Source organism: Synchiropus splendidus, chromosome 8, assembly GCF_027744825.2.
Source record: "Synchiropus splendidus isolate RoL2022-P1 chromosome 8, RoL_Sspl_1.0, whole genome shotgun sequence".
In the NCBI taxonomy this organism is placed as follows: domain Eukaryota; kingdom Metazoa; phylum Chordata; class Actinopteri; order Syngnathiformes; family Callionymidae; genus Synchiropus; species Synchiropus splendidus.
Genome location: NC_071341.1, coordinates 13,875,060 through 13,889,545, shown reverse-complemented (window position 1 = coordinate 13,889,545; position 14,486 = coordinate 13,875,060). Strand labels below are relative to the sequence as shown.

Sequence of the window (14,486 nt, the reverse complement as noted above, 5' to 3'; positions counted from 1 at the left end):
ACTTGACACTGGAAACACGAGTGCGACACCAAACCGGAGCCCGCAGGCGGACACCTGTGAGTGCGTGAGCTCACGCTGGTGCCTGTCAATAACTCGATGCTCCTTTCGCTCTCCTTGCTCTTTATCATCAAAAAAGGGGTCAAAGTTCAGCCCCATTCTTCTTCTGTGCTGCCATCTCTGTGGTGTCACGTTCCCCTGAAACAGATCTGGGGACACAAAACGCTGGAATCCTCAGTGCCGGCGCGGCAGATGTTTAAAAATAGCGAGCTGTTGATGAAACCGTCTGAGTCGTGTCTCTGGCGGCTCCTAAATGCAGCGAGCGACTCGTCATAATTAGCAGCCGAGACGTGAGAGTCAGATGCTTCACACTGGAGCTAAAAATGTCGGATAGAAACGTCAAAGTGACAGACGGAAAGACACCAAAAACATCAATATAACACGTCGGTTTTATGGGAAGTTTAGCTCTCAGCTCACATGTGCTTCTGCTCCTCATCAGATTTGACCTGAATTCTTCTTCTCTCTCTATCAGTTCAATTCAATATCGTAAATAAACCCAGACTTTTCAACTCTTTCCTTCTGCACAGAAGCTCATCTATCTTCGACCTTGTGACGTTTTAATGTGGTTTTGTCACTTTTTGTGTTGACAGCGTTTCACTGCTGAGCTGTGTGTTTTTATCACGTCGAGTGCGTTGTTTCTGCGAGCATCCTGTCGCTCACGCTGGAAAAGGCAGTATAATAAATGAGCTTTCGTGTGCTGACAAAAGCTATTTATAACAAAAGGGTGTTTTGGTTTTAGCTTCTTAAAAGAGATTCGAAAAGAGTTGTGACCCGGGAGGATGATCAAGACAGGTTCAGGTGGAGGACTTGTCGGGACTGGAAAAGACGAAGACAGGAAACGGAAGCGGAAGCGGAAGCTCAGCGACTTGGAATCGTAATGTTCCAGAAACAATTGATGTGATTGTATTTAAAGCCATTCATGCAAGTGCGGTGGACGGTGGTCGACTCCCGTGGAGTTAAACTGTCTAACCTCGATGTGGTTCTGGAAGGAATCTGTCATCACCTCCGCGAGGGTCCAGGATTGTCCCTAACTTTGAATAACTTCCATGCTGAAATGATTTTACTGGGAGTTTTAGCAAAACAACTCTCCAGGACTCTCAACGGCTCTACTGTATGATGCATCCAAAAGGCCTGAGTCAGGGAAAATTCCATCCATGTGGAAGCCCAACTGGGTTGCATCAGCCAGGAGAGCGGAAAAAATATGTTTAAAACATGTAAGACTCTGTGTCTGCTCAGAGCTGGAGGTGGTGTCCCGACTGCCCGGGCTCCACCTATCCGATCCTGCAGACCCGATCAGACTTCCACATGTGGTTCTGATCCTCTCACGTGCAGGGTCAGGGCCAGTTAAAGCTCCAGGATCGCAGCAATGAAAACCACATGCAGCGTCAGACTCAAATGCCTCGATCTGTTTTCACTCATTCATGTCCACACACAGAGAGGGCTCTGCTCTCATTCATCCCTCCACAACACTTAGAGGATGATTTGTTGAGGATGAAGTGCTTAATAGCTTAGCGCCAGAGAGGGAGTCAGAGAAGGTTTCGAATGGACCGAGTCATCTTCAGAGAGGCATCTGGAGCGTGAGTCATGTGACCTCGACTGACCAGAGATTAGAAACAGAACTCCACTGTACTAAATTTCACAGCGACTTGCATCATAAACCCTGAGCTTGAAGAGGAAAAGAATAGAGATATTTTTGTTTTTTTTGTAGGAAAATTCTCAAAAAGACCTTTTCTTGTAATGTTTCTGTTTATATAGCACTTCACTATCCAGTACCATCATTTTAGAACAAGACCAGGTACTTAACCACTGACTCTGACACATAATAATCTCAATAATCTCCTTTTCAGTGCATGCATTCGTCTAATTTTGATAACCTAAAAAAGATTATAAAGTGATGGAGCGTATTTGGCCCCCGGACCATCAGTTTGACACGTTCTTAAACAGTACCCAGTTGTCCCCCACTTGGTTTGTTAAAATTAGACAATAGTGGCTTGAGTGCAACATTTACCGAGCATCAGCAAAAGTTAAAAGCTTGAAGGAAACAGCTCAGATTCCTCACCAACAGCTGCTTTCACTTCCTCTGAGATGAAGAGGACCACCAGGCTGAAGCGGTGTGAAGCTTTTCTGCTGCGTAGGTGAAAGTGAGCAGCAGACTGGTGTGGGAACAACGCCGCCACCAGCTTTATCTCGCTTTCTCTTTCAGTGGCCGCCACATTCCAGCTGCGACCCCGACAGCCACAACATGGCTCACTCGTGCTCGCCGACTCTCTGGTCGAGCAGGTGACGTCCCAAAATATGTGACAGGCCGCATGCCATTGTGAGCGCAGAATGTGGCGTCGGCGTGAAGTGTATTTAGACCCGGGAGAAGGGACACCACAAGTAGTAGTCAAAGTTATTCAACAATGAATTTCAGAGTTATTGTCTGCTTTGCTTTTTTGCCTCAAATGGCGCACATAAACATATAGTCCACAAACACAGAGCGACAAATTGTGACACTGTGTGTGTTAAAGATATTTCCTAGAATAGAGTGGAAAGTTTTTATTTTGCAAATAAATCAGAAATTTGCTTTGCAAAGCTTTTTATTATTATTATTAATGAATTGACGGACTTGCACAAGCAAAAGTGTAAAGTGCTAGTTTACTGTGCTACTTCTGCACAGATTATTTACCTAGTTCTAAACACTTGCAACCGAAAGCTGTCGCTCGCTAGCTAGCTCGATACGCAACTTATATAAAACAAGGTGTCGATGCTAACGAAATCTAGTCATTTGCCTCGTCCGACTACGTGGTTGTTACGCTACATGAAAACACGACAAATGAAGAAGAAACACAGAGGCATTTCTTTTAGCCTGATTCCCTGTAACAAAACTTCAACTTCCTGTTTACGCTCAGGGAAGCCATCTTGAATCGTCTACTCTGTGAGGATTTCTCCGACATGGAAACATGATCTAACTTGGAAATTCCCGGTCCTGACTGAAGCTCACCATTTATGTGCATCTGGACTAGAGTTGAAGTATTTTCCTGCTGAGCTAAAATTATGATTTATTTTTTTGTTAAGCATTGACTTGCTTTCCGATCGTAAACATGCATTTTCCTTTAAACAGCCAAGTCGCACTCATACAACTTGATTTTTTAAACTTTATTTTTGGGCTTTACAGTTTGAAAATGGAGTGAGCCTTAACTGTAAACGCCTACAATGAGGTCACCTCTGTGCAGGGCTCAAAATCGTTTATGCTTCCACAACAAACTTTTTTAATCGTCCCGCATGGCCCCTGCTGTTGTTCCTACCCATAGATCCCAACCTCAGCGTAGATAATACATCAGGCACATCATCATTATTCTCGCAGATTAAGCCTTGGAGGGACTTTGTGTTTGGCAGATCTCTGTAATGTGCTGAGACCTGGTAAAGGCGGCTGGGAGCTGGACTAAAGCAACAGGCCTGGCCAGTGTCTGCCACGCCGTAGAGCCACTGCGAGCGTGGAAGCCGTCACCAGTCCAGCGGTTGATGTGTTCTGACAGTGTTGTGGTAGATCCGCTCTGCCGTAAGAGGAGCAAAGCGCGGTTCACATGGGGGGCTCACTTTCCCTCCACAGCTCAGCCACAGCGGGGAGTGGGGGGTACCAATATCTCCCACCGCCACACTGGAGGTCGTGCTCTTGTCTGAGGGAGATTATATCGCCGCTTTAATTCAGAATTACTCGTTCGGTCCACGTGCTGTGGGGATCCCTCTCACCTAGCGCCCACTTGTTGACCTCATTGAACTCTCACATTTGATGACTCAGCGCGCTCGGTGGACGTCCAGCGACAAGCATATGCGGGGAAGCCTCTCACTCGGCGGACGATGACACATCTGTGTGGGAGAGTTTGAGATTATACTCGAAAAATGTGGCTGCGTCAAATATGCAGAAGAACTGTGCCAGTTCAGAGCTTGCGTGGGTCTCATCCAAAGCTTAATAATCCTGAAAACTGAAACAGGAGACCTTAATTTCTGCGCTGAATATCGCTTCGGCTAAAAAGAAAATGGCTCACTCCGCAAACCTCTGCAATCCCATTAGTGAATGAAAGCTCCGGACACTCGACTGTTCACAATGCAAGTGAGAACATTGTCCAGGTGTCCCCTTCTTGGGGAGGGTCTGTCTTTTCTTAAAGAAGTGTCTAATCTTGTTTCAGGACGTTTTAATGACAGCAGCCGCCTCAATGCTGGGAGGCGTGTGCCAGATGCCCTCCTTTCTTCTGAGGGGCCTCATATTCAAATCAGAGCAGCTGGGGAGTGCTTTGCTAAGAGGAAAAGCAGTGGGCAGAGACCAGAGGGGGTTGCTTTTAAAGATGTAATGGGCGGGTGTGTTTGTAGGGTATAATGTGGCACACTTCTACGACAGAGAAACCCCCGAGGCTGCCGCGGTCTGATCCGCGGAGTGAGGGCCCGAGGTTTTCTCTGTGAAGTCAGAAAGATGTGGGCGAGGGCAGCGTGTGGCTGCAGAGATGGCAGGTTTGAGAGAGAGGGGTCCCCACACACACATCCCTGCGAGGGCACTACCTTCTTCGTCGAGGCGCCTGGTGAATAATGAATACTGCCCACATTCACGGCCGAGACGTGACTTTATACACCAGCGACATCGATCTCACACTGGACTGACTTTATCATGCAGATGCTGCAGTGCTGCCCCCGAGCAAAGCTACGACACTAGCGTCAGAACTCTTGAGTAACTGGGATCGCAGAACCTGTTTTTATCCTACACACATTGCTAAACTCACCTACATGAAATGCACCACAACCATAGATTCCTTCCCACTCGCTCACACTTATATATCAGAAAACTGCAGAGAAAACACAATCCTACACACGTAGGCATGCACTCTACACACAAACCTTAAACATCCACTCACACAAGAAAATACACGCCAGCCGTAAAGTACTCATAGTCGGCATACACACACCCATCCAGCCCGAACACACACACATTTTCACGCATTCCTGAGCACATGAGCAAACACCTTACAAAACAAACACATATGGAGAACTCTGATGTCACACACATACTGTATGATGGGATATAATGTTGTCAACAGTCAGCTGAAACATTATGACCACCTGCCTGTGAATCTCGCTTTGCTGAGGGGTATTTCCTGGCAGTGGTCAGCACCTGTCCAAGGTGAAAGAATGATAGAAATAACTGCTGACAGACCAGTTAGGAGAGACCAGTCCACTGCCCCAAAATGCCCACAAGGAGGCCCAGATCTGCGCATGAGTGCAGTGAGTTCATGAAAGTCCCATGGACGTGTGTTGGAGCCAGTTAGCAATAAAACGCTGTGATAACTGTCCATCTGCTGCAACGGTTCCAACTGGCGGCGTGTGAAGTTCTCCTTTTGAAGTGAATAAATCATGGGAGTCTCGGAGGACGACGGCGGTAGCAGGGTTGAATTCCTCAGAGAGTGTGGAAAGTGCACGTGCACCGGGCTGCGTCACTCCTCGTGGTGCTGGTCTCACTGCATCTCCATCACTGAAGACGCAGGCAAGTCCTGAGGTGCCAGAGAGGGGACCACAGCTATGCTCCTCCAAACCAGCGCACTTGTCACTGTCGATGTTCCTCACTGAGCGCTCAACAAGGAAAGAGGACACGCTTAGTTTGGGAAGGGAAGAAAGAAAGTGCTTCAGGATCTAGCGTTAACATCCAACTATGTCATTACTGGAAACATTTTTGGGGACAAAATCCAAAATAAATTCAACTGGAAAGAAACAATATGATCAGCTGTTATCGAGTTAAGCTTCTCTGCTTCCCCTCTAACTGCAACTCCAAATTAAAATGGACTGAAAACTGTTCTCGACATGATATAATCTCTAAATCAATCTCACTTTTTGAAACAACAAACATCAAAACGTGATGTGAGGGACAAACTTTACATTGAGACGAGCAGCAATGTTCCTCTAGAAGTCCACAAGTCAATCTGAGGTGTGTCGTCGTGAGAGTGAGTGAATACGGGCGAGCGCAGGTGAAGCCTGGAGGAGGAAAAACAAACGAAGCGCGCCATTGTTCCACTCCAGAAGTAGAGCGCGACTGCCACGGTGTGGCGGAAACTGGGAACAACATGTCTATTCAACTTAAGAATCAATCCAATTCAACATTTTATATGAACATCTCTCGAAAACTATGATTACCATCAGAAATGTTGTAAAAGATTTACTAAGAATAATCAAAGGCTTCGTTTTACAAGCACAGCATTAAAATGGTTACGATCGCAGGATTTAGTTTGTGTGGAATATTTGCAAAACCTGCGGAGGGAGTGATTCAGAAAAAATGTTGCAATATTCACAATGTGCACATTCGTGTTTTTCATTCGGTCTAAATAGAAGAGTCATCTTCGTCATGAATATAAATTTTCTTTACATTTTTTTTGGAAAATGTGGTAAAAAAAAAGAAAAAAAGTAGAGACCCTCACACGTTATATATGGAGTTACAAAGGAAAATCATAAACGGAAAAAAAGAATTAATTGACTGTATTGAGTATTTTCATGCATCGAACCGCATCAGTTCGATTGTTTGGTAATCGATTAGCCTCGACTTGTTGTCTGCAATGATGGCTGGGAAATCAATCGTCGATATCATTTAATGTTTTTTCCTGTTTGTGTAGCGTTTGATGAACAGTCGTGCAATGGACCGTCTAACGCCTTTTGCAAGTAGGTTCAAGTCGCGGGACGCCTGCTAATAAACCGATTAGATGCTCCCGGTTACGTTTTGCTAGCGTTGTTATGCTAACTTAGCATTTAGCCGCTGCTACTGAAATCGTATTTTGGAAGACAAACAATGTCATTGTGGAATGTTCACCGTATATTTTGCGATACTCATAGATACTGTGTTGGGTTGTAGTTGAGTTTTGTGTCAGAAACGATGTTTGGTGTTTTTTTTTTACGCTACCGGTTATGTTACTGGTTGAGCCGTCGCGTTTCATGTTACAATGGTTGTGCTGAATAAAGCAGGTGTTTCAGTTATTGACTTTTGCTTAGCTCATTTGTTATGGTAATAACAATAAAATGTTATGGTAATCTTGTTCATCCCTGTTTCACGAAACGGGACAATAAATCCGTTTACTGCGGTGGTCTCGACTTCAACAAGCATCGTACAAGGCATTCGGACTTGAAATGCTAAACGTGTTTTCTGCTTTCCTCAGACGATCCTTTTGACAAGCCACCGTGCAGAGGCTGCTCCTCCTACCTGACAGAACCTTACATCAAGTGCGCAGAATGTGGGCCGTCACCTGTCTTACTGTGCCTCCAGGTAACGACACATTCGTTCCTATACCTGGATTCTTGCTGACCGATATTCTGCTTTCTCATTAGTGCTTCACCAGAGGATTCGAGTACAAGAAACATCAGAGCGATCACAAGTATGAAATAATGGTAAGTAAAGCTGCAGTCATGCTCATGAATTGGGGTGTTCTGTTTTCAAGAACCTCAATACTACATCTCTGCTTTGCACCTCAAGAAAGATGTGTATAACATAAGAGGTGAGATACAAAATATAGCTGTTGTTACTTGTGAATGCACACAGATTGAATTTGGATTTGCTTTCCTTGACCCTGACAGTCAGTCAAAAAGACCTGGTCATAGAACCGTGTTTTCAACTCTTCATTTTTCGGTCAATGTATAATTTGTCTGTCCAGACGTCAGACTTTCCAGTCTTGGAGCCTGGCTGGTCAGCACAAGAGGAGATGGCGCTATTAGAAGCTGTCATGGACTGTGGCTTTGGAAATTGGCAAGTACTTTTTAAAAATATTCTCATGACGCCAACATGATTAAAGGAGGTGTTTCCTTTGTTGAGTTTTGTCATGTAGCAAGTGTATCATGTTGTTATGAAGGCTGTAATTACTCTTGCAGGCAGGACGTTGCTTACCAAATGCGCACAAAAAGCAAGGAGGAATGTGAGAACCACTACATGAAGAACTTCATCAACAACCCGCTTTTCTCCTCCACGTTACTCAGCCTGCGGAAGACAAAAGATTCCCACTTTGCAGATGGTGCCATTCCCTTTAAACGTCAGTATCCTCCCCAGGTTCCTCGAAAATGTTGCTTGAGTAACCGTACTAGCCAATGTCACCCTCTCCATCAATTTCATTGGCTTTTTATTTTGGCTGAGGATGATGACAGCTGCTACTTTTCTGTGGACTCTTTCCATGCTGCAGCTACTGATGATCCCCCACGGCCCACGTTTGACTCGGTGTTGTCTCGGGACATGGCAGGGTACATGCCCGCCAGAGCAGACTTCATGGAGGTGAGGATGTGCCGATCATCTTGTTGCTGCCAGGCTTTTTACATCAGAGATGTGACATATGTCTCGGTTCACTCATTGTTTGTGTTACACACTGCTGGGAACATTGTTCTTATTGTTACGACTGATCTGTGGCAGGAGTTCGACAACTATGCTGAGTGGGATCTGAAAGACATTGACTTTGTCGACGATGACTCTGACATTCTACGTGGTGAGTAACAGGCTCATCCACATTGACTACTATGATATAAAACTTTTTGTTTTCAATCCCTAAGCTCAGTGCTGTGTTTTCCCCTTGTTCAGCGCTCAAGCTTGCCGTCGTCGATATTTATCATTCACGACTGAAGGAGAGGCAGCGGAGAAAAAAGTAAGTCTATAAAAGCTTTATTGCTTGGGAGCGTCTGAGGTTGGTGGGTTTCAGACATTCAATAAGGTTATAGACAAACATTTGGAAGAGTGGCGTTTTCATATCAAACGGTTGCGGGTTTGAATCTACTTGCTGCAATATAAGATGCTTTATGGATCGCTCATTCAACAGCCACACATTTCAGTGTGTTCATTCACATAGTGAACACTATCATTGTGTTATCATTAAACACTGAAGTGAAGGTACTTATCAAAGCAGGGCCACATCATCCGTCATATATTAGGAAACTGTCTGAAACAAAAGGACTTGGAACAAATGAAGACTCTATGTGTTACAGACTCAAATGAATCCACCACATTTTTAGACTCACAGAGGTTGTTTTGGTTTGTACTCGCAACTATCTTGGTCTCTGAGTTGTTTCTGCTGGATTATCATATGCAGTGTGGTTATTTCCACTACTGGCAAAAATAAATAAAATAATTTATCAACCGCACGAATTACAGCTCTACTGCTGAATTCCACAGTTCTACTGTCTCTGTATTCAGTTCCTCTGTCAGCAAAACCTTTGTTTGTTTACCCCAGTCCCCCACTAGATGGCACTAAAACATCTCTTGAGCTTCCAAGCCAAATTAAATTTGACTTCTCTGGTGGTCAGACGCTATTTGAATGTCCTGCTCTCGTAGTGTAAATATCTGAGAGCTTATATTTTATCACTTTTTGATCATAGCTGGCCAGAAGTATTGAAAAGTCATACCAGTAATATTGCAGCAGCGCCCTACAGATGGACGAACACTAGCTTTACTGTATGCATCATCGCCAGAGTTAATATTCTGAGTCAGCAGTATTCAGAGACTTCATTTTCCCCTGCAGCTGTGCAAGAGTGGCACACGTCCATCTCCCTTCAGTCTGCGAAACACAGCCGCTAACCTTCTCTCTTCCCCAGGATTATTCGGGACCACGGACTTATCAACCTTCGCAAATTTCAAAGTGAGTGAGTCCTCCACATGCGTTTGACATCTAGCAAGCTCCATGGCAACTCTCAGCTCCGTCGTCTCCATGGCGACACGCAAACATCTCTGTAATGACCACGGTTAACCTCTCTGACCTCTGAAGTGTGCCAAGCGTCTGTTTACCATTAAGTCTGCAAATAATCATGATGGCTGTCGGCCAGCGTGTGCCTCAGCCCAGTGAGAGGTCCATGCAAAGATCTGCGTGACAGATTTGGTGCTTAGGTAGTGACGGCTGAACTCGGAGGCAGGTGCATTTACTCTGAAATGGCACTTGGGGTTTAGCAGTCAGCTCTGCTGCAACAAGGTTTAACCACACTCTCGAGGCAACTCTGGCTTTGATCTGAACATTGTGCTTTCACTTACTTTTCTACTGGTATATTCATAATGTAACTGAGTCACGAGAATAAAAAGAATTTTGTAGGACGAAAGAATGTTTAAAAAATAAGAAATATTAATAAATAATAATACATTATTTTAATATAAGGCTGTCTTTACAGAAAACGCCTAAGATGTGGTGAAAGTCTGAGCATATTTTTGAGCTTCAAGATTATTAAAAGACAATTTTATCAGAAATTCTAAAGATTCATTGATTGTTGGTTGAGTGGCGGTTGAATTCCCCTCCGGCCGATGCTGTCCTTCAGCAAGGCTCCTGAGTTTTTTCCAGGCTGAGAGATTATGATTTTCGTTCATACTGTGCAACCTTTAATGTCTTAATCTTCTGAAACAGGAAGGCTCCTGTTTGATTCGAGGAATCTTTATCTCGATAGATGTCATATCTATCAGACACTTGTAGCTCCCAAAATGTTTTATCGTCTAAAGATCGTATGATTTATTTATGCTTCCTGCAGGCGCCAGTTAGTGTCTCTCCTTCCTCTTATCGCTCCGGTCTTTCAAGACAAAAGGAAAGTCAGAGGAGCTGCAGACTGGTTGTCATGGAGACTGTCAAAGAGTGTGTGTGCGTGCGTGCGTGTGTGTGTGTCAAATGCAATAATGCCAGCAGTATCGGTCCTCTCGGGCCCAGTATCAGGTCTCACTACCTGCTGGAGGCAGAGCGACTGGTGGTGTTGGGCGCGTCAAGAGTCCCGACACAAATTTCCTTCCTGCATGCGTTTGTTCAAGCACACAACTGTTGATGCCTCCATTTAGATCTACGCGAGTCCAGCTAGTCCTGGGTTGGTAGAAGCTGCTTTTTATAGGACCATGACCACACACACACACACTTGTACTGCTATTGTTGTGTGGACCTCTCGTTGCCATAACCCTTTCCCCAGCCTCTGCCCCTAAACCTAGCCATCCAAAACACATGGCTAACCTTAACCAGGACTCTGAACCAAACTGAAACACAGTTAGCATGACCCAGTTATTTTTAAGTTTTCATCCTCAAATTGAGTCTCGGACTTGTGGGTCCAGCCAAATGGTCCTCATAAAGACATGTTTCGTCAAGACTCACACATGCTCTCACGCCCCCTCGACAGTTTTGTCTTTCTGCCGTCGACACTTGTCGGTTACTCAGCAACACAGCGGCCCTCAGAGACAAACAGCAGCAGTGTGTTTACGGAGATGTCCAAGTGGTGATGAATACACAGTGGTGGCGCGTCAGTGTGAGCTTTGGATTGGCGATGGTGATGTTTTAATAAAACCCCTGTCAGCCCTTCACACGCTGGAGAGAATAAAATTGTAGCTTTCAAAGCCTCCTTTCAAAATCTGTTTTGTTTCAATGAGAAAGGTGATGTTTGAGATGCACGAAACTACAAAATATATTCAAGTGAGTGATAAATTGATATATTTTATTGAAAAGTTAAGTTTGTTAGAATGTTTTGGTTCATGCTGTTTATTTCATTCGATAATATATAAAAATATAATAATACAAATCTAATAAGTACTTCCAGTTTCAGATTCTTTTAAATATTTGTTGCTATTATTATTAATATTGATCTATATTTTTAATATTAGCAATTATAAATATGGGGCTGATTTTCTTAAAAATCTGACTGAAATACTCAAATCACTTTTGTCGTACTTGATTGAAACAGTCTTTGTATGTGGGAACAAGCACTTTGTGAACAGGGTTCTGGAAGCTGCTATATGAATAGAGCTTTGTTATTATTTTATTATTATTACTTTTTAGAACAGAAACCTGCGTCACAGGATTTTTTTATTCACTTTGTTTCTTTTTTAAAATAAAGTTTCAATTCTATTATTCTCTGTTCTCCGGTTTCCTCTCACACATTCAGAGCTCAATTGGTGACTCCTAGTTGTCAGTAGGCGCGAGTGTGAGTGAGTGTTGTGTGACTCTGACCCCTGGAGCTGGGCTTTGAGAAGCAGTTTGAGCAGAAGTACAAAGATGTGTCTTCCGCCTGTATAAGTGTGAGCTGAGCCCTTCCTCACTCTCTCATCAGTGCTGGAGCGCTGTTACCCCAAAGAGGTGCAGGAGCTGTACGACGCCATGCGGCGCTTCGCCAGAGTGACGGGACCCACGGAGCACGACAAGTTCATTGAAAGCCACGCGCGTGAGTGTCCCCAGAGACTGTGTGTGTGTGCGCGTGTCACCAGCCTTGGGAGTGACCCTGACTCCTCCCACCAGTGGAGTTCGACCTGAGGAAGGAGATCCGCCGGCTGCAGGAGTACAGGAAGGCCGGCATCAAGTCTTTCTGCGGTGAGTCTTCGCCAAGGCTGCCCAAACAGACGTAGATTCATATTCCAGCCTCATTAAACTCCGAATGTTTAATGAACCGCAGCAAAGTCAATCAGGCCTGTCGGTTAATTAGCTTCACGGTTGTTTACACGGCAGGAAATAAACCCAAGGAGCTTCACTGTCTTCAGTATTCTCTCTAATACAAGTCCATCGCTTCCTGTGAGAAGTAGCAATGTCACCAACAGAAGCCAGATGCGTTTGGCTTGAGTCTGTTCCCTCCTCTACTTTAATAGGGACATTTTAAAAGGAAGGGCGAGTGTAGCTACATGGAGCTTGTGCAGAAAGTTTTGTCAAAGTTTCTCAGTCGGTCCAACATCCTTTTCCTTTGGTTTTAGACTCACAAGAGCTGTATTTTCTATACTGGTTTAAAACAAACTGGAAATACTAAGTGAGTCACCATGTTCAGAATTATTTCAACCGAGGAGTTTCCTTCCACGAGCCTGGTTTCTCACTGAAGAGAGGCAGAGTGGAGACGTCTTCTCTTTGCTTCTTTCTGTCTCTACTTCCTTGAAAGTGACACATTCCTTCTTAGTTAAGTTAAACGATGTATATAAATAAACTATTTCTGAGATTAAGTTAGATTTTATAAGGAAGGGCAAGGGCATCTACATTTCTTTTCATTATAGCCTTGTTCTTTTAGTTATTTTGACACATACAGATAAGAAGAGAGTTTTCATTCAGGATCTCTTCTTAAAATTGAGACCAAGATTCAACTTTGCATCGCCAGGATCTTCACTGGTGGTTAAGCAGCAGCTGCATTGTTCTGGTCCTGTTTAGGTCCAGTATTGCTCCTGAAAGTCTGACGTGTCTGTGTTCAGGCGCTAAAGTGTACGAGCGGGTGAAGAGGATGCGCGAGGACGAGCGGCGGAAGAGGACCATGCTGTGTGACGTGCTGCAGTACATCCAAGATGGCCGAGCGTGTCAGCAGTGGCTCAGCAAACAAGCCGCCATGTGAGGCGCCACACGCTGCCCCCGCAGGAGGAACACAACACTACACTGCTGCGGTCGCATTCATCTGACCTTAAAATAGTTGAATCATGTCTCACTCCCAGAGTTTAAGACTGAAAACCCACTGCAGCACCCTCATCTTCACGTTTGTTCCTCCTCGCAGGTGCGATTGTGACAGTGTTGTGTGTCGGATGTCTGACAGCATCTTTCATGTGATTGCAGAGACGCTGGCGTCACTCCTCCTGTCACAACAATCACAGTTTCAGGTTGGTGATTCTCTCCTTCTCGGCTTGCTGGAGGGTTAGAGAGCTTGTGTTGCCTTGTCCTAAGCGTTTCATTGTGTAACCTTGCGCAGCGACGGGCAGAAGGAGCGCCCCCCCGCTGAACCTGACCGGCCTCCCGGGCACGGAGAAGCTGAACGAGCGGGAGAAAGAGGTGAGCTGACGGAAGCGCGGCTGAGCTGAGCCGAGGTGTCTGACTCTGAGCGTGTCCAGCTGTGTCAGGTGGTGCGTCTGGTGCCGGGGGCGTACCTGGAGTACAAGCAGGCGCTGCTCAACGAGTGCCGGCGACAGGGAGGGCTGCGGCTGGCGCAGGCTCGGGCGCTGATCAAGATCGACGTGAACAAGACGCGGAAGATTTACGACTTCCTCCTCAAAGAAGGAAGCATCACCAAAGCCTGAGAGGGCTTCTCCGCTCCCGGTCATGGAGTCGCAGGTTGAATTCCAGGAACCTCTGCTGGGACTCTCGCCGCCATCTTGGCAGCAAACTCCACAAAATCAAAACACTGTTTTAATGTTTTATTGTGTTGTTGTTGTTGTTGTCCAGAATGATGCTGCTCTGTTGAAGAAGTATTGATCTTGATGTCTAGGATTTAGTAGAGATTAACATTAAACCACTTTCAAGCGTCTGTGTGCTGCAGTTATTGAGTCACTGAGGTCCAGGCAGCTGAGGCAGTCTCTGCTTTTCAGTTATTCTGTTTACACAATTTTTATAACTATTTTTTTCACAGAATTAAACTCAAATCCTTTCTGTCATGTGACCTGCTCAGCAAACCTCTTTCTTGGCTCTGGTTTATCACCTCCGCATCCCTGCCATGTCTCCTTCTGTGGGAGCATGTGATGAGGTGAATCTTGCAGCGTCACCATG

The 14,486-nt window shown here is 45.1% G+C and overlaps 1 protein-coding gene across 1 annotated transcript; it reads left to right on the top strand.

Moving 5' to 3' along the window:
* The first annotated feature begins 6,596 nt into the window (after window positions 1-6,596).
* Window positions 6,597-14,244, top strand: tada2a (transcriptional adaptor 2A). The gene is made up of 15 exons (XM_053872815.1): window positions 6,597-6,732; window positions 7,224-7,330; window positions 7,393-7,452; window positions 7,716-7,811; window positions 7,934-8,087; window positions 8,235-8,323; window positions 8,459-8,531; window positions 8,624-8,687; window positions 9,631-9,674; window positions 12,097-12,207; window positions 12,282-12,353; window positions 13,211-13,343; window positions 13,563-13,606; window positions 13,696-13,775; window positions 13,835-14,244. Exons 1-15 carry the CDS (start codon window positions 6,693-6,695, stop codon window positions 14,018-14,020), a joined length of 1,353 nt encoding a protein of 450 aa, XP_053728790.1. The 5' UTR covers window positions 6,597-6,692; the 3' UTR covers window positions 14,021-14,244.
* The last annotated feature ends 242 nt before the right edge of the window (window positions 14,245-14,486 follow it).